At 54.3% G+C, this 17,035-nt stretch overlaps 2 protein-coding genes across 35 annotated transcripts in view; one reads left to right on the top strand and one right to left on the bottom strand.

The window, feature by feature from the left end:
- Positions 1–30: 30 nt before the first annotated feature.
- OGFOD2 (2-oxoglutarate and iron dependent oxygenase domain containing 2) lies at positions 31–5,355 on the bottom strand. Of its 12 annotated transcripts, none has more exons than XM_063785224.1 (8): positions 4,946–5,355; positions 4,200–4,256; positions 3,669–3,817; positions 3,303–3,416; positions 3,100–3,199; positions 1,503–1,630; positions 1,062–1,319; positions 31–989 (listed from the first exon to the last, which is right to left on the bottom strand). In XM_063785224.1, the coding sequence occupies exons 3-8, from the start codon at positions 3,687–3,689 to the stop codon at positions 726–728; spliced, it is 885 nt and encodes a 294-aa protein (XP_063641294.1). In that variant the 5' UTR covers positions 3,690–3,817; positions 4,200–4,256; positions 4,946–5,355; the 3' UTR covers positions 31–725. The 12 variants fall into 12 exon arrangements, with proteins under 12 accessions (XP_063641294.1, XP_063641293.1, XP_063641299.1 ...); XM_063785223.1 differs by having other exon boundaries at positions 4,684–4,961; XM_063785229.1 differs by lacking the exon at positions 3,669–3,817 and having other exon boundaries at positions 4,946–5,338.
- ABCB9 (ATP binding cassette subfamily B member 9) overlaps positions 4,851–17,035 on the top strand; it is a 47,610-nt gene continuing 35,425 nt past the window's right edge. For 3 of the 23 annotated variants that reach the window (XR_010147834.1, XM_016924511.4, XM_063785216.1), the window contains exons 1-2: positions 5,392–5,561; positions 6,595–6,710. The gene's annotated coding sequence lies outside the window, so the exon portion shown is untranslated. Of the gene's footprint in view, positions 5,767–6,594; positions 6,711–12,990; positions 13,072–13,275; positions 13,471–17,035 lie in introns of all 23 variants that reach the window. The other 20 variants (XM_016924507.4, XM_054663780.2, XM_054663774.2 and 17 more) reach the window with 19 other exon arrangements.

The raw sequence follows: 17,035 nt of genomic DNA, 5'->3' as shown, positions 1-17,035 counted from the left end.
TCCACAATGACAGCCGCAAACACAAAGGGATCTTGGAAAGCACTTTATATACGTCAGCGCATTTGACTCCCAAAACAGCTCTAGGAGGCAGGTGCTAAATGAGGAAACGAAGGCACCAAAAGGTGAAGGCTCACCTAAAGCCACACAGCTGGAAGTGGCAGAAGCAGAATGGGAACCCGGGCAGCCTGGTTCCCGGCCCTGCCATTCACCCCTCTGCCATCTAGAAGATGCTACTGGTGGCCCACCCGAGTCCACTGGGGGTGATGCCTGCTGCTGAGGGTTCACATCTGTGCTCTCTGGAGGCTTCCCTTGGCTACTGGAAGGCACCCTGCCCTGGAGATAAGTGTCTGGGAAGTTATTCACTCCTCTCTGGCCCCCTCATCCAGGAGCCAGTAACCGGTGGTGTGGGCACACTGTGGTACTGTGGGCTCTGCCTGGAGCTCTCCGTGGGGCCAGCTGAGGCTGGACGTCCTCTGAAGCCACTTCCTTGCCCAGCTGCTCCCTCCCCTCCCCTGCTTCCCTGACTCCCTCGCTGAAGCCCCATTCCAGACTCTGCTTCTGACAAACCTGAACTAAGGCAGCATCTTTGCCCATAGAATGACCCAGAAGCTGGCACACCCTTGAGCCAAGAAGTGCAGTAGGCTGCGGGGATTTTATTTCTGCCCCCAGACCAAGGCAACGGAGCCCTCACCTGCCTGCCACCCCCACACTGGGCCCAAGCAAGCTCAGGTGAGCGCACATACATCCACCGTGGCGGGCTCCTCTCGGGTGAAGCCATCACCGAAGCCCTCATCGTCCACCAGGTCGGGCTCACGGCAGCACATGGGACAGAGGCTGTTGCGCACAGCAGAGGCTCGGAGCCAGACGACAAGGTTCCAACGCTCACCAGTGCCCAAGGGCCGGGCTCCATGCAGCTGGCCGCCACGGTGGAGGACACCCTGGCCCACCACGTGCTCCACCTCCAGGGGCTCCGTCAGGGCTGTGGGTGCCTGCAGATGGCACGACTCAGGCCTGGGCACTCACAGCTGCCCCAGGCCCTGCCGCATGGGTCACACACTCACCTGGAAGAGGCCCCCAAAATACAGGGCGCCCCCCGTGAAGACCTTGCCCAAGGCCACATTGAGGGTAAGCTCAGCATTATCATAGTGGCAGCCCAGCTCCAGGTCCTGGCCCGGCGCGTATTTGACCACAAAGGCCCGGTGGCTGTCGAGCCGGCCCCCGCCACAGTCAGGGTACAGCAGGGCCATCAGCGGCTGCAGGAAGCGCTCCCGCAGTGGTGTCATCAGCGGCTCGTCCAGCCCGAGCTCGTGCAGCAGCACCTGGGAGGGGATTCCTGGGGTCAGCAAGGAAACTAGAGGGCTGCAACCCTGGGCTTCCACTCCACGGTGATCCCACTGTGACCTTCTTTCGCAGCCCGGGCAGGCAGCCCATCTGCAGAACCTCTGACACTGCCTCCTGACCCCAGCCACCCCCTCCTCTGCCACGGGCCAGGCCTCACCCACCCCGTAGTTGTTCATGGTGTTGGGCCTCCCCTTAGGCATGTCCGACTGCTCGAAGTGCTCCAGCTCTTCCAGCAGGGCCTGGCAGAAGGGCGCTGTGAACACAGGCACCCGGTAGATGCGCTTCTCCTCTGTGGAAGGAGGGATGGTCTGTTGGCCTGAATGTGGCCGTGGGCCTGCCAGGCCTGGGCTTCAGTCTTCCTGTTTCATCACCTGTGCCATGGGGATGAGGCCTTTGCTTTTCAGGGCTATTGTGATGACTTAAGGAAGTAACATGAGGAGCAGGGGAGGCCGATTCCCATGCCCCCCACTTATGCCCGGAACCTTTCCCCAGACTACAAGTGTCCACAGGGCTGGCCCTGGGAGCTCACATATGGGTCCTGAGGCCCAGAGAGGGGAAGGAAGTAGCCCAGGGACACCCAGCAGGCCAGTGACAGCCAAGTCGGGATCACAGAGCCAACTTCAGGCTCTCTCTGCACCTCCTTTCATCTGATGAGCCACCGAAGTCTGTACCCCAACTCAGAAGTGGCTCTGGGAGCCTCTGTCCCCCAGCAGGAAGGCCAGAAGGGGCTGTTCTTTCTTGCTGGGCCCTGAGGGGGAAGAAGCCAGGCTGAGAATGGAAACCTAAACATTTCTTGGCGGACGCACCAATGCCCAGGGGTGCAGGGCTAGTGTGCCCACGATGGGGCCACCTCGCAGCCTAGGCCCTGCCCCAGCCAACAGCCTCAGCACTATCTCAGCTGCCGGGGAGTGGAAGGCAATGAGGAGAGCACCCCCAGGCTGGGAGGAGGGGGATTCATTCCACCCATGACCCCCAACAAAGCACAGGCTCCATGAGGGGAAACTTGTATCTGCCTCCCACAGGAGCCCCTAGCCCAGGCTATCAGTGCCAATAAGAATAGGAAACACTTTCCAAACACTACGTGCGGGCCCTGTGACAGGCACTCTATGCAGATTAACTCACTTGATCGTCACAGTGCCTTAAGAGAGGGGGTTACTGTTGCTCCCATTTTACAGATAAGGAAACTGAATCAGAGGTTAAACAACACGCAAACCTCCCTTGCCCAGCATTTCCTGCTGGGTTTAGCCAATAAGTGAGCCCAGCAGGAAATCTGAAGAGAAGTGGGGCATTTCTTGCCCTACTTGGAGTTTGGCATGGCTGCAGGCCTCCGCCCAGAGCCACAACTCCAGGTGGTAACTGCTCCCTCCTGTTGCCAGCCCTGGGGGGCCGGGCTTTGCCATTCCTTACTGGTCCCTTTATCCTGCCCATACCTGTCTCAATGGTCCCTTTAAGATCTTGGATCAGCCCTGTTTGAGTGTGCCAGCTGTCCCACACATGACACAAATATCCACTATTTGCTGGATGAGGGCACGAAGGAAGGGTGAAGGAAAGAATGAAGATACCAGGCTCATGGCAGGTATTGAATGAATGAATGCGGATGTCCTGCTCCTGGCAGGTTGGTCCCACTGACCCTTCCAGCTCCTGCTGGTTTGGTTTTTGGAGGCAGAGATGGTGGCTGGAGGGACCCCAGCATCCCACACCCAGGTTTCCCAGGCTGCCATTCCCTGGTCCTGCCAGGTCTCAGGGCCAGGACCTCACCCGATACTGTCTCCAGCCGCTGGAGAAGGCCCTTGAGGTCTGCGCCTGGGGACACGCTGTACTCAGTCACGGCCAGGAACTCGGGAGCCAGAGCTGCATCCTGGGAGCAAAACACACCAGCTGTGGGGCAGGCAGCACCCCCAGCCCTGGATGCTACCTCCTCTTTCCAGTACCGGCCTTCAAGCACTCTGGCTGGCTGGTACCTGCAGTGAGTCGTAGACCTCAGGCCGTGCCGGGTGGTAGGAACTCGCGATGAGGGCTTTCCTAGCTGCTGACTCCTGCCCCAGCCGCCGCCGCCGCTCCACCTCCTGCTCAAGCTGGGGTGGCACAGGGTTGTTACCAGGTGGGGCCTCCCATCCTCCTGAGGCCACTGTACAGATGAAGAAACTGAAGCCCAGAACGCCAGACAGGGCCCAGGCTGGAAGCCAAGTCTAGCCTACACTCCTGAATCTATCTGGGTCAACTGCAAGTTCCAGACTGTTAGCTGAAAGGGACTTCTAGAAGGGGACCCATCCTGTTTCAGACTGCCCCAACCTGAGCCTAGCTGGGATGAGAACCCCTAGATGTACCTCAACCATCTGGGCCCACATAGCGACAGGAGACAGTCATGGCCAAGTCCTGTGTTCCAAAGGTTGCTGAGGACTCTCCTGGGAAGCTTCCCACCACTGACTCCAGGGGAAGGAGGAGGAGGGAGCGGGGCAGCAGCCCTGGCAGCAGCCTGCGGGGTATATGGTAAGGTGTGAGGAGCCCAGGGGCCTGAAAGCTGTGGCTGGGATCACATCTGCTCCTGCTGTAAAAGCCTGGGCAAGTGATCCCTCTTTAAGCCTCAGCTTCCCAATCCTAAATGAGAGTGGTGCTTGTACTTATCTCGCAGAGCTGTTAAGAACGGCATGACTAGGCAACTTAGCAACTTAGCATTTCCCCTTCTCTCTCCTGGTGCCAAGACTCAGGTGTGGAGGGATGAGTGGGGGGCAGGAAGGAGGAAAGTGAGGGCCTAAGTGACCCTTCAGGGATCAGGGACTGAGGCTAGGCTCAAGCTGTGTCCTCAAGCTGCGGACACAAATCTAACGAGGAGCTGTGCAGGGGCAGGGGACTGGTACCTCTGCTAACAGCTGCTGGAAGTCCTTGGCGCTAACACAGCCTCGGCTGCGCAGGATCTGGGAGCAGAAAGAACACTGAGCATGACTGTATGACCTGAGGAAATCCCTTCACTCTCTAAGCCTCAGTTTCCCCTGCTTAAAATGGGGAGAGGAGCCCCGACCTCAAAGGATCATGGAGAGAATGAACTGCGGAACCCTGTCAAGCTCAGGACAGGGCTCCGGGCTGGTGTTGCTGTGAGGCGGCAAGCTGACCCCGGCCCTGTCCTAAGCACCCTACATGCTTGTTCATTCCTTCCTCACAATCTCACAGGGAGATACTATTACCCCTTTACGGTGAGAAAACCGAGGCAAAGAGAGGCCGTCATTCTTGTATTTGAAGATACGGTGCGCGGCGTGCGCAAAGCAAACGACCCTGGGGACGAACTTCCCTCCTCCACTACCCCTCTCTGCCCACTGCTCCGTAGGGACGACAGCGGCCACTCACCGGGCCGTAGTCCCGGCGCAGCTGCTGCTCGCCTCGAAAGCGCACGTGCAGCCCATAGCGCGCCACGTACAAGTTATCGGTGCAGAAGCAGGCGCAGCGGCAGAAGCGCCGCGGAGCCCCCACCGTCGCCATAGTGAAGCGCCCACAGCCCTACCAGCTTCCGTAGAGAGACTTCGGGCACGCCCCCAACCGCGGGAGGCGCGGAACCAGCGGCCAAGGGGCCGCTCTAAGTTCCCAAGGGCGGAAAAGGACGAAGACGCACCTCGCCAGGAAACAGTCTGCGGAGAAAGATGCTCCTGGGCCGGGTTGGGACCGGCGGCCTCCTCGTTCCGCCTCCCAGTTTTCCCACTACGAGGCAGGGACTAATGGCTCCACTTTACAGACAGCTGAACTGGGTCGCGCCTTCACAGGACGGGGAAAGGAAGGGACTCGGAGCCCCAAGGCCTTTGACTTAAACGCCGACCCCCTCCCCCGTCTGCCCGGAGCTCGTGGAGAACCAGCCGAGCCCACGGGGAAGGCTGAGGACAGTTTAAAGAGCTCGGAGGTCCGACTAGTTCCCGCTGGTGCTTCAATCATCCAGCCCTGTACGTTTCAGTTTGGATTTAGCATCTACCCCGGGTCCCTGCCTGGCGCTTCCGGTCCCTCCGCCACAGTCTTGGATTACCTCAGATTGCCCCAGTGAGTGTCTCCGCCAAAACGCTCCGTCTCGCATTACTTCCGGTGGCGTTCCCAATGGACGCGGGAGGGCGGGGTCAGGTGTGGGAGGGCGACGGGGCGTGGTCTCACCGCAGCCAACAAATGACAACTCTTGCAGACCGAGCCTCTTCTCTCCCCGGACCTTTGCTCAGGAATCTACCAGCATTAAACCTTTGAGCTAGGTACTATTATATCACCGTCTTACGGATGAGGAAACTGAGACCCAGAGAGGCACAGGGACCCGCCGCAGGTCACACATCCAGTAAGGGGCAAATATGGCGTTTGAACCCTACAGAGTTCCCCAGTTAACCACCACAGGGCTTCTGGGAGTGGTGGGAGTATGTGGGATTTGGGGTTTTCTCGTGCAGAGCTGCCCGGCCCGAGAAGGTGTTTAACGTTTTACAGTCGTCTTGATTGCCCAGTGATAGTGAGAGGCCCTGTTATCTAGGAAAGGATCCATTTCCCCAGATCAATGTTCATTACCCGCCTAACTGCCCTTTTTCCCCAGGAGGCCCAGGGCAGGTCGGCTCCCCAGCCACCCACCAGGCAGGCCTGGCACATGCAGCACCCCACCCCACCCTCACCCCCTCTCCGTTTGCAGCAGTTTGCAAGATGAGCGTGTTGTACCTATCAGTTTATTTATTTGTTTATTTACTTTTTGAGATAGAGTTTCACCCAGGCTGGAGTGCAGTGGCGCGATCTCCGCTCACTGCAACCTCTGCCTCCCGGATTCAAGCAGTTTTCCTGCCTCAGCCTCCCGAATAGCTGGGATTATCGGCAGGCGCCACCACGCCCAGCTAATTTTTTTGTTTTTTGTTTTTTGTTTGTTTGTTTGTTTGTTTTGAGACGGAGTCTTGCTCTGTCGCCCAGGCTGGAGTGCAGTGGCACGATCTCGGCTCACTGTAAGCTCCGCCTCCCGGGTTCACGCCATTCTCCTGGCTCAGCCTCCCGAGTAGCTGGGACTACAGGCGCCCGCCACCACGCCCGGCTAATTTTTTGTGTTTTTAGTAGAGACGGGGTTTCACCGTGTTAGCCAGGATGGTCTTGATCTCCTGACCTCGTGGTCCCCCTGCCTCGGCCTCCCAAAGTTTTTGTATTTTTAGTAGAAACGGGATTTCGCCATGTTGGCCAGGCTGGTCTAGAACTGAGACCACTGCGCCCGGCCTGCTTATCAGTTTAGATTGGTCCTCTCCATGGACCCTCTCCTCCTTCCAGACACTCTGGGCTCAGTCACCGAAGGGAGCAGCAGCAAGAAGAATATTTACCAGCAAGTACTGAATCAACATGTGCTACCAGCCAGCACTGACATGTATCTTTGTTGACTGCTTAAGGTATTATTATCTCCATTTTACAGATAAGGAAACTGAGGTGGGTACAGGAATCTGTCTAGAGTCATAAACCTAGTGAGTAGCAGACCAGAATTAGAACGCTCCGGAATTAGAGTATCTTGATTCCAGAGTGGTATGTATATGTGTATGTGAATATATGTATATGAATGTGCAATCATATGTATATGTCTGTATATGTGTATATTTACACATAGTTTAAAAATTGACATAGAGGCCAGGTGTGGTGGCTCACGCCTGTAATCCTAGCACTTTGGGAGGCTGAGGCCAGCGGATTACCTGAGGTCAGGAGTTCGAGACCAGCCTGGGCAACATGGTGAAACCCCGTCTCTACTAAAAATATAACAAAATTATCCAGGCGTGGTAGCACACGCCTGTAATCCCAGCTACTGGGGAGGCTGAGGCATGAGAATCGCTTGAACCCAGGAGGCAGAGGCTGCAGTGAGCCGAGATTGCGCCACTGCACTCCAGCCTGGGCGACAGAGTGAGACTCTGTCTCAGAAAACAAAAACAAAAAAGTCAACATAGAGCACTGGACAAACCCATGTAACCAGCACCCAGATCCCAATCAGAACATTCCAGCCCCCGTAGAAGCGCCCCTGTTATTTTTCTCGACTGCTTTCTATTCCCTTGAGTGAACATTCCACAAGTCATTGACCCATTCTACAGCTGACAGACATTTACGCTGTTTCCAGTTTAAAGACATTATGAATGAGGCCAGGCGCCGTGGCTTACGCCTGTAATCCTAGCACTTTGGGAGGCCAAGGCGGGTGGATCACGAGGTCAGGAGATCCAGACCATCCTGGCTACAAAAAATTAGCCGGGCGCGGTGGCTGGCGTCTGTAGTCCCAGCTGCTCGGGAGGCTGAGGCAGGAGAATGGCGTAAACCTGGGAGGCGGAGCTTGCAGTGAGCCAAGATTGCACCACTGCACTCCAGCCTGGGTGACAGAGTGAGACTCTGTCTCAACAAAAAAAAAAAAAAAAAAAAAAGACATTATGAATGAAGCTGCTATGAACATTCTTTTTATTATGATAACATCTACATAACGAAATTTACCATTTTAACCACTTTTAATAGATTTCCTTTTTTTTAAGATCAGTTTTAGGCTCACAGCAAAATTGAGTAGCAAGTATAGCCACAGCACACACAGCCTCCCCCACCATCACCATCCCACACGAGCCAGTACATTTGTTATGGTCAGTGAACCCACACTGACACCTCATTATCATCCAAAGCTGGCAGTTTACATTAGGATTCATATATTCTATAGTTTTTGGCTGGGCGCAGTGGCTCACACCTGTAATCCCAGCACTTTGGGAGGTCGAGGTGGGCAGATCGCTTGAGCTCAGGAGTTCGAGACCAGCCTGGTCAACATGGCAAAATCCCGTCTCTATGAAAAATACGAAAATTAGCTGGTTGTGGTGGCACACCTATGATCCCAGCTACTCAGGAGGCTGAGGTGGGAGAATCACTTGAACCTGGGAAGCAGAGGTTGCATGGGCAGAGGTCATGCTGCTGAACCCCAGCCTGGGTGACAGAATGAGACCCTGTCTCAAAAAAATCATTAAAAATTAAATAAACATATTCTATAGTTTTTTTGTTGTTTTTGTTTGTTTTTGATTTTTTTTTTTTTTTTTTTTGAGATGGAGTCTCACTCTGTCGCCCAGGCTGGACTGCAGTGGCATGATCTCAGCTCACTGCATCTTCCGCCTCCTGGGTTCAAGCGATTTTCCTGCCTCAGCCTCCTGAGTAGCTGGGATTACAGGGGTGTGCCACCACACTTGGCTAATTTTTTAAAATATTTTTGGTAGAGACAGGGTTTCACCATATTGGCCAGGCTGGTCTCGAACTCCTGACCTCAGGTGATCCACCCGCCTTGGCCTCCCAAAGTGCTGGGATTACAGGCCTATAGTTTTTGACAAATGTATGTGGCATGCATCTACCATTACCGTATTATATGGAGTAGTTTCACTGCCCTAAAAATCCTCTGTGCCCTGCCTACTCACCCCTTCCTTCTCACTAACCCTTGGCAAACACTGATCTTTGTACTGTCTCCACCGTTTTGCCTTTTCCAGAATGTCATATGGTAGGAATCATACAGTAGGGAGCTTTTTCAGATTGCTTCCTTCTCTTAGGAATGTGCATTGAAGGTTCCTCCGTGCCTTTTCATGGCTTGATAGCTCATTTCATTTTAGCACTGAATAATATTCTGTTGTCTGGGTGTACCACAGTGCATCCATTCACCTGCTGAACGACATCATAGTTGCTTCCAAGTTTAGGCAATTACGAATAAAGCTTTATTTTATTTTATTTTTGTTTATTTTTTAGTCGACAAATCATTTTACATGCTCATGGGGTATGTAGTGATGTTTCAATACATATAATGCATAGTGATCAGATCAGGGTCATGAGCATATATATCATCTCAAACATCTATCATTTCTTTGTGTTGGAAACATTCAATAGAATAAAGCTTCCAGGCTGGGTGTGGTGGCTCACACCTGTAATCCCAGCACTTTGGGAGGCCGAGGCAGGTGGATCACCTGAGGTCAGGAGTTCTAGACCAGCCTGGCCAATATGGTGAAACTTCATCTCTACCAAAAATACAAAAATTAGCCAGGCGTGGTGGCATGCGCCTGTAATCTCAGCTACTCGGGAGGCTGAGGCAGGAGAGTCACTGGAGCCTAGGAGGTGGGGGTTGCAGTGAGCCGAGATCACACCACTGCCCTGCAGCCTGGGTGACAGAGCGAGAGTCCATCTCAAATAAATAAATAAATAAATTAGCCGGGCATGGTGGCAGGCTTCTGTAATCCCAGCTGATCGGGAGGCTGAGGCAGGAGAATCACTTGACCCCGGGAGGCGGAGGTTGCAGTGAGTTGAGTTCATGCCATTGCACTCCAGCCTGGGAGACAGAGTGAGACTCCATCTCGAAAGTAATAATGATAAAGCTTCTATAAACATCTGTGGACAGGTGTTTCTGTAGACGTAAATTTTTACTTCCTCTGGGTAAATATCACGGAGTGTGATTGCCTGATCATGTAGTAAGAGCATAGTTAGTTTTATTAAAAAACCTGCCGAACTGCCTTCCTCCCTAGCTGGACTGTTTTGCATTCCCAGCAGCAATGAATGAGAGTCCCTGTTGTTCCTCATCGCTGACAGCATTTGGTGTTGTCAGTGTTCCAGATCTCAGCTATTCTAGTGTGTGTGTATTGATATCACATTGCTGTTTTAATTTGCATTTCCTTTATGGCATATGGCATGGAGTGTTTTTTCTTTCTCTCTCTTTTTTTTTTTGAGACAGGGTCTCTGTCGCCCAGGCTGGAGTTCAGTGGTATGGACACAGCTCATTGCAGCCTCAACATCCCAGGTTCAAGCAATCCTCCCACCTCAGCCTCCTGAGTAGCTGGGACTACAGGCATGTGCCACCACACCTAGCTAATTTTTTAAATTGTTTGTAGCAACTGGGTCCCACTGTGTTGCCCGGGCTGGGTTCAAGTGATCCTCCCACCTTGGCCTCCCAAAGTGCTGGGATTACAGGCATAAGCCACATTGCCTGGACTTCCTTTTGTAATAATAGCTTTATTGAGATATACTTTACATACCATACAATTCACCAAATTAAAGTGTACAATTCAAGAGTTTTTAGTATATTCACAGAGTTGTGCAATCATCACTACAATCAACTTTTAGAACATTCCTCACCCAAAAAGACACCGTATCCATTAGCAGTCACTCACACAATGGTTCTTAGTCCAAGTTTACCAGAGACAGTCTCTGTGACTAGGCTGGGGATGCAAATGGGACCACTCAAGCCAGTTGGCTGCCACACGGCAGCGGAGGGGGGAGGGGGGGGGTGGAAAGGATGCTGGGAAAGCAGTGACTGGTGGCCCACTCACCTGTGCCTCACCTGTTTCACCTTCCCCTTGTCACAAGGCTGACAGCCTCCTGCAGTGCACCTGACATTGCAGCTTACCTTCCCCGCCTCACCAAGCTCTCATTCTAAGATTGTTTCAAGTGCAAGGAGAGTGGGCCAGATATGTGAAAGGGACGCAGTGGCCAGGATTTGAGAAGCCCATCCTTGGCAGAGGTGACAAGCTATGCAAAGGTACAGAGAGGCCGGGTGCGGTGGCTGATGCTTGTAATCCCAGCACCGTGGGAGGCCAAGGTGGGTGGATCACCTGAAGTCAGGAGTTCGAGACCAGCCTGGCCAACATGGCAAAACCCCATCTCTACTAAAAGTACAAAAGTCAGCCGGGCGTGTTGGTACGTGCTTGCAATCCCAACTACTCGGGAGGCTGTGGTGGGAAGAACGCTTGAACCCGGGAGGTGGAGGCTGCAGTGAGCCTGGGTGTCAGAGCAAGACTCCATCTCAAAAAAAAAAAAAAAAAAAAAAAAGGTACAGAGGAATGAGAGACTGGAGAGCTTGCAAACTTGATCGCTGGAAAGCAACATCCATGTGAAGAAATGGCATGTGATGAGGCCGACTTGTTTCTGTCCGTTTCACATTTCTGACAGCTCCTGTTGATTTTTGCTATACTATGCTAATAGTTACATAAAGGTTCAGTCATCCCATCTCTCCTAAAAATAATCCTTGTTCTTCTTTACTGAAAGTTTATCACATGCCAGGGGCTGCCCTCACCGGCCTTGTCACATTTTACCTTTACCTGATGCAGTCGATATCTTTATTACCCCATTTCTCTGATGAGAAAACAGGCTCAGATAGGCAAAGTCACCTCTTTAAGGTCACACAGCATAAATGACAGAGCCCAGCTCTGAGTGACTCCTGCTTTTTGGACAGTCCATCCAAGATACCGTCTTCAAGTACAATTAGATATTTGCCTTTGTTTTTGCACCAATAGTAACATGGTTCAACTTTATTCTCTCCTTGGTTTTTACTCAATACATTTAGGAGGTCATTCCATACCTTTATATAACTCTATGTCTTCTATTTTTTTTTTCCGGCTACAGAGTATTCTGTTGAACAGGTGTTCTCTAATTATTTGGCCAGTTCCCTATGGAAGGGTATTTAGGTTATTTCCAGACTTTTGCTACTGTAGTAACTACCTTTAAGCTAGTACCTTAGCTCCCTTGCACAAGTCTATCTGTAGAGGAAATTCCTTCTGGGTTAAAAAAAAACATAGTGTTGTAAGTTCTGAACAAATTCCCCTCTAAAGAAGCTGTCCCATCAAGTAGCAGAGGACATTTCCAATTCAGAGAGTGCTCCAAAAAGCCTCTGTTCAGGGCTGGGCACACATGGCTCACGACTCTAATCCCAGCAGTTTGGAAGGCCAAGGAGGGCAGATCACTTGAGGTCAGGAGTTTGAGACCAGCCTGGCCAACATGGCTAAACCCCATCTCTACTAAAAATACAAAAATTAGCCAGGCGTGGTAGCGGACACCTGTAATCCCACCTACCTGGGAAGCTGAGGCAGGAGAATCACTTGAAGCTGGGAGGCAGAGGCTGCAGTGAGCTGAGAACTCGCCACTGCACTCCATCCTGGAGTCTCTGTCTCAGGAAAAAACAAAGCCTCTGATCAGAGGATCCAGGGATGTGGGCAGTTCTAGCCCCACCTGCTGCCCCTCTGGGCCATAAGCCCACTCCCCCACCCACTTCCCACGGTTCAGGCCACATGGACCCTTTTCTGGTCCTCAAGTGGCCAAGTTGGTTCCCACCTCAGAGCCTTTGAACTTGCAGGCCTTAGCGTAGGATGTTCCTCCCTCCCCGTGGCTCATGCCTTCTCACCTTTCACTTACACAATTTTATTTATTTTACTGCATCCAGTACCTGAATGGCCTTATGCACTTACTTGCTGATGTTCTGTCCCCTTCATGCCATGAAGGCTGGGAGTTTTCTGTCTTTTCACACACAGCTGTGTTCCCAGCACCTGGCAGTCACTGAGGACATATCGCTGCCTCCCCTCTCCAATGCCCCGAATCCCTGATCTTGCACCAATTTTCTTCGTAAAATGTATTCCCTTCCAGTATATCTCATTTGCTTATATGTGTTGTCTGACACCCTCACTAGAATGTCAGCTCCAGAAGGGCAAGGATCTTGTTTTGTTAATTGTTTAATTTCAAATGCTTAAAAGGGCATATGGCACGCCGTAGGCACTGGATAAATATCTGTTGGGTGAACGAATGAAAGAATAAGTGAATGAATGAGGACCATAACCCACCCTCCTGGACTGGCTGGCTGTCCCTCCAGGGAAAAAGGCCAGTTAAAAAGCTGGCCTCCTTCAGGTGAAACCATTTCCGTCCCCTCAGGATGGGCCTGTGGCTCCAGGTGGAGGCCAGCACGCAGTGTGGAGGGCCTGGCTGGCCAGATGTGGGAGGAGTTTGCCACAGGTGAGCAGGTGGCCAGCTTTGGCCCCGCCCCCAGGAGGCCCGTCCCCACCCGGAGGCTTCGCCAGCCCCCTCCTCGGGGGCCCCGCCCCGTCCAGGAGGGCCCGCCCACTCCTCCTGAGGCCCCGCCCCTCCCGGGAGGCTCCGCCGGTCCTTGCCCCAGGATCCCCGCCCCCTCCGTCACTGAGGCCCCGCCCCGTCCATCAGCCTGTCTCAACGCACGCCAGGCTCAGCTCCGACCTTGCAGCGGCGCAGCGCGGGCGGGAGGCGGGGAGGAGCAGCGGGAAGAGCGGAGCGAGGACCGCGTCCGGCGCAGTCTCCAATGAGCAGCGCGGAACCTGCACCCCAGACCCGAGCCTGCTGCGCGCCCCCTCCCACAGCTCACCTGGTGCCAGGTAACAGGTAAGGGCAAGGCACCCTAGACCCCTGGTTTTGGGACCTTTCCAGGCCAGGGTGCCAGGCCAGGCACGGGTTGGGGGGCGTCTGGGCACCCCTGCCTCGGTGGGAATAGGCATCTCGGTTGAAGGTGGGAGCCTCCCTGGAGCCCTCCCGGAGCCCGCAGCCGCAGCTCCCAGCCCCCATCCCTGCAGCATCCTTTCCGCGCCCGTAGGGCGAATGTTGCCATTTTTTTTAACCCCCCAGGCGCCGCTGCCTCTTGGAAAATGTGGGAGGTGTTGGAGGATCCTGGGATGGCTGTCGTTCCCCCAGGACGGGGCTGGCGCGCCTTCTGAGGGCTCCCACTGTCCATGTCAGGGCTTCCCAGGGATCCTGAGCACCAGGGCTTTGGCAGAAGCCTGGGGATCTGGCCTGTTCCTGCTGACCTGGGCAAAGCCCTTTTCTCAGTCTCCTCAGCAGGCCAGTGGGCTGCCGCTGCTCCCCGCCATCCACCCTGGCAGTGAGGCCTGTAGGTTCCCAGGGGAGCCTCTTTTATTTCTGGGCCTCTGGAAAAAAAAAAAAAAAAGCCTCCTCCCCCTGCCTGACATTAACTGAGACAGCTTTAAGCTGGGCTGACAGGATCCCCGCCTCTGCCCATTCCCCTTTTCCGGATAGTGCAGGGCCAGGTGACAAGAGGAGGCTTGGAGGGAGGGCACCTCGCGCCTCTTTGCCTCTCCTAGAGCTGAGAGCACCTGAGACAGCTTCTCAAGTCCCAGAGTGAGGCTGGGCCCCACGTGGGCTGCCGGAGGCTCAGCAGGGATAAAATCAGGATGGACCCACGCAGACCCAGCCCGCTCCTGCCCCAGAGCCAGGGACCCCCACAGTCAGGCCCTCCCACCCAGCGGGCCTCTGTCAGTCAGTGCTTTGCTGCGCAGCGAATGGAATGGGCTTATCTGGTCCGGGGTAAAAAGCTCACCATGTCAGGGGTGAACCGAGGCCACTGGGCCACCCAAGTTCTTTGGCCCCTTTTCTTGCAATCCCTGAATAGCCTGGACAGGGGACCCCCGAGTCTCCATCCTGGAGACCCTGGATGCGGGTCTCCATCCTGCCTTCGTCCTTTTTCTGTGTGTCACTTAACCTCTTCTGTCTCCCCAGCTGTAAAACGAAGCTGATGACCACAGGGTCCTCCCAGGGAAGTGGGGAGGCCTGGCTGCTTTGGGAGGTGCCAGGCACATAGTAGGGCCCGGTGAAGGGTCTCTGTTGCAGTGTCATAATAACTTTTATCTATTGTCTCCTGGCCTTCTCTGCAAAGGGTCTCTGTTGCAGCGTCATAATAACTGCTATCTATCATCTTCTGGCCTTCTCTGCAGCTAATGCCTAGAGATACCCCAACCAATGTCTCCTACCCTGGGAAGAAAAGCCTTTGACAAGACCCCTGGTGGGGACAAGGCCACTTGCTTATCCTGTGCCATTCTTTAGTGCGCGGAGTCAGGGCGAGCCACCCCTGTCTTCCTGGGCCTTGTCCGGTTCTGGGTGGGGCCTATTCTGGCCACCACCTTGTCCTTGTCCCTCAGGCCAAGCAGGTCACCCATGTGCTCACAATTTGCCCTCCAGCTCCACCTGGCCGAGCCCAGCGCATCCTCTGAGTCAGGCAGTTGGAGAGCGGTGACGGGCCTCTAAGCAGCCTTGGCTGGTGGTCACGCTTCTGCCCAGTAGCTTTAAAAATAACGGAGTAACTGTCCCCACCGAGGACTGTAACCCGACCCGGGGCTGGATTCCACTCTGCTAGGAGCCTGTGGTAGAAGGACTAGTGCTTTGGGGCAGGGACCCAGGTGCTAGCACTGCTCTGCCCCAGCCTGGTGGATGACCTGAGACAAGCCTCACCCCCTCCCTCTCTGGGCCTCAGTTTCCCCATCTGCAAAATGTGGCTTTGGTAGTCTGCGATATGGGTGTTTGAAATTTTGTTTATTCTGATGAAGATAAATAGGCTTCTGGAGGCGGGGGGCATGACTGGTACCCTGGACTGTCGGGGGATGGGGAAGGAATTCCCCCAGAGGCTGGGAGTCAGGTTGGGAGAGTCAGCCAAGCCCCTGGGCTGCTGTCCAGGTTTTGAGTCTTGCGGATCTGCCTCCTGTTCCACTTCTGAGCCCCAGCCCCTTTCTGGGGACTGAGGGACCCCATGTGCCCACCACGAGCAGAGCAGCAGCTGAGGCGGCTGGCAGCACCTGGTGCAGCCGGCAGTGGCTTGGCTGGGAGGCCTGGAATGGCACCGGGCCAGGAGCTTCCCTCCCTGGGCTCTGACTGGAGCTCACCCACTCGCTCGCTCCCCACGGCCTCTGCATTGCAGCAGACAGGAGCCTGCGTGGGCAGCACAGGCAGGGCTGGGGAGGGAGCCAGGACCTGGGCTGAGGGTGTCCGACCATCCTACCCACTTCCCCTTGCCCTTGACCCTGCTTGGCCCTGACCGTCTTTGGAGGGGCAGCTGCTGACTAAGCAACTGTCATCTCTGCGATGGGCTTCGGTGTGCCTGGAGGTGCGGGGGTGAAAGCAGGGCCCAGGCTTGGGGGTCGTTATATCCCCCCACTCCATTCCCCCTCTGCATCTCAGACCCCTTCTCAGCATCAGTAGGGGTTGTGCCTACCTCCTGGAGAGGCTGTTTTGAAGGGTTGGAGCTATGGAGTTGAGAGTACAGATTTTGGAACTGGACGGCCAGGGTTCACATCCCAGCTTGTGACCCAGCTCTGTGGGTCACCTAGCTCTGTGACCCAGGGCAGGTCACTTAACCTCTCTGTTTCTCAGTTTTCCTAACTGTAAAATGGGGATAACGATAGGACCTACTTCATAGGGCTCTGGTGAGTGCTGACGCATGTAAGTGCCTGCAGCCAATATCAGCTGGCAGCAGCTGCTGTCATTGCCAGCAATTAGCCTCAGCAGTCTTATCACCTCTGCCACACGGCCCAGCCCTCTGCTGGGGACCCTTTTCCTTAGATGAACACTTCCCGGTAGCATTTTCTTTCACTCTGTCACCCAGGCTGGAGTGCAGTGGCGCAATCTCGGCTCAGCACAACCTCCACCTCCCAGTTTCAAGTGATTCTTCTGCCTCAGCCTCCTGAGTTGCTGGGGTTACAGGCCTGCACCACCATGCTCGGCAAATTTTTGTATTTTTAGTAGAGACGGGATTTCGCCACGTTGCCCAGGCTGGAATCGAACTCGTGAGCTCAAGCTGTTGCCCATCATGGCCTCCCAAGAGGCCCAGATGGGATTACAGGTGTGAGCCACCACGCCTGGCCCCTGGTAGCATTTTCTATATTGAATGTTATCTTAGTTTAGGGGTGAAGAACACAGATTCTGGGCTCAGACACCTATGAATCCACATCCCAGCTCTGCTATTCAGAAGCTGTGTATGTAATCTTGGGCAAATTCTTCACTTCTCTGGGCCTCAGTTTCTCCATCTGTTAAGTGGAAGGGATGACAGTGCACATCTCACGAAGTTGCTGTGAGGATTAAATAGGTGGGGCCACCTGGATTTGAAGCACATGGTGCAGGGCAGGGCTCACAGGAAGTGCAGTGTTACATCCCTGTCTGCTTGTAG

This window comes from Pan troglodytes, chromosome 10, assembly GCF_028858775.2.
Source record: "Pan troglodytes isolate AG18354 chromosome 10, NHGRI_mPanTro3-v2.0_pri, whole genome shotgun sequence".
NCBI classification, from domain to species: domain Eukaryota; kingdom Metazoa; phylum Chordata; class Mammalia; order Primates; family Hominidae; genus Pan; species Pan troglodytes.
This window is presented reverse-complemented; position numbering and strand designations above follow the sequence as displayed.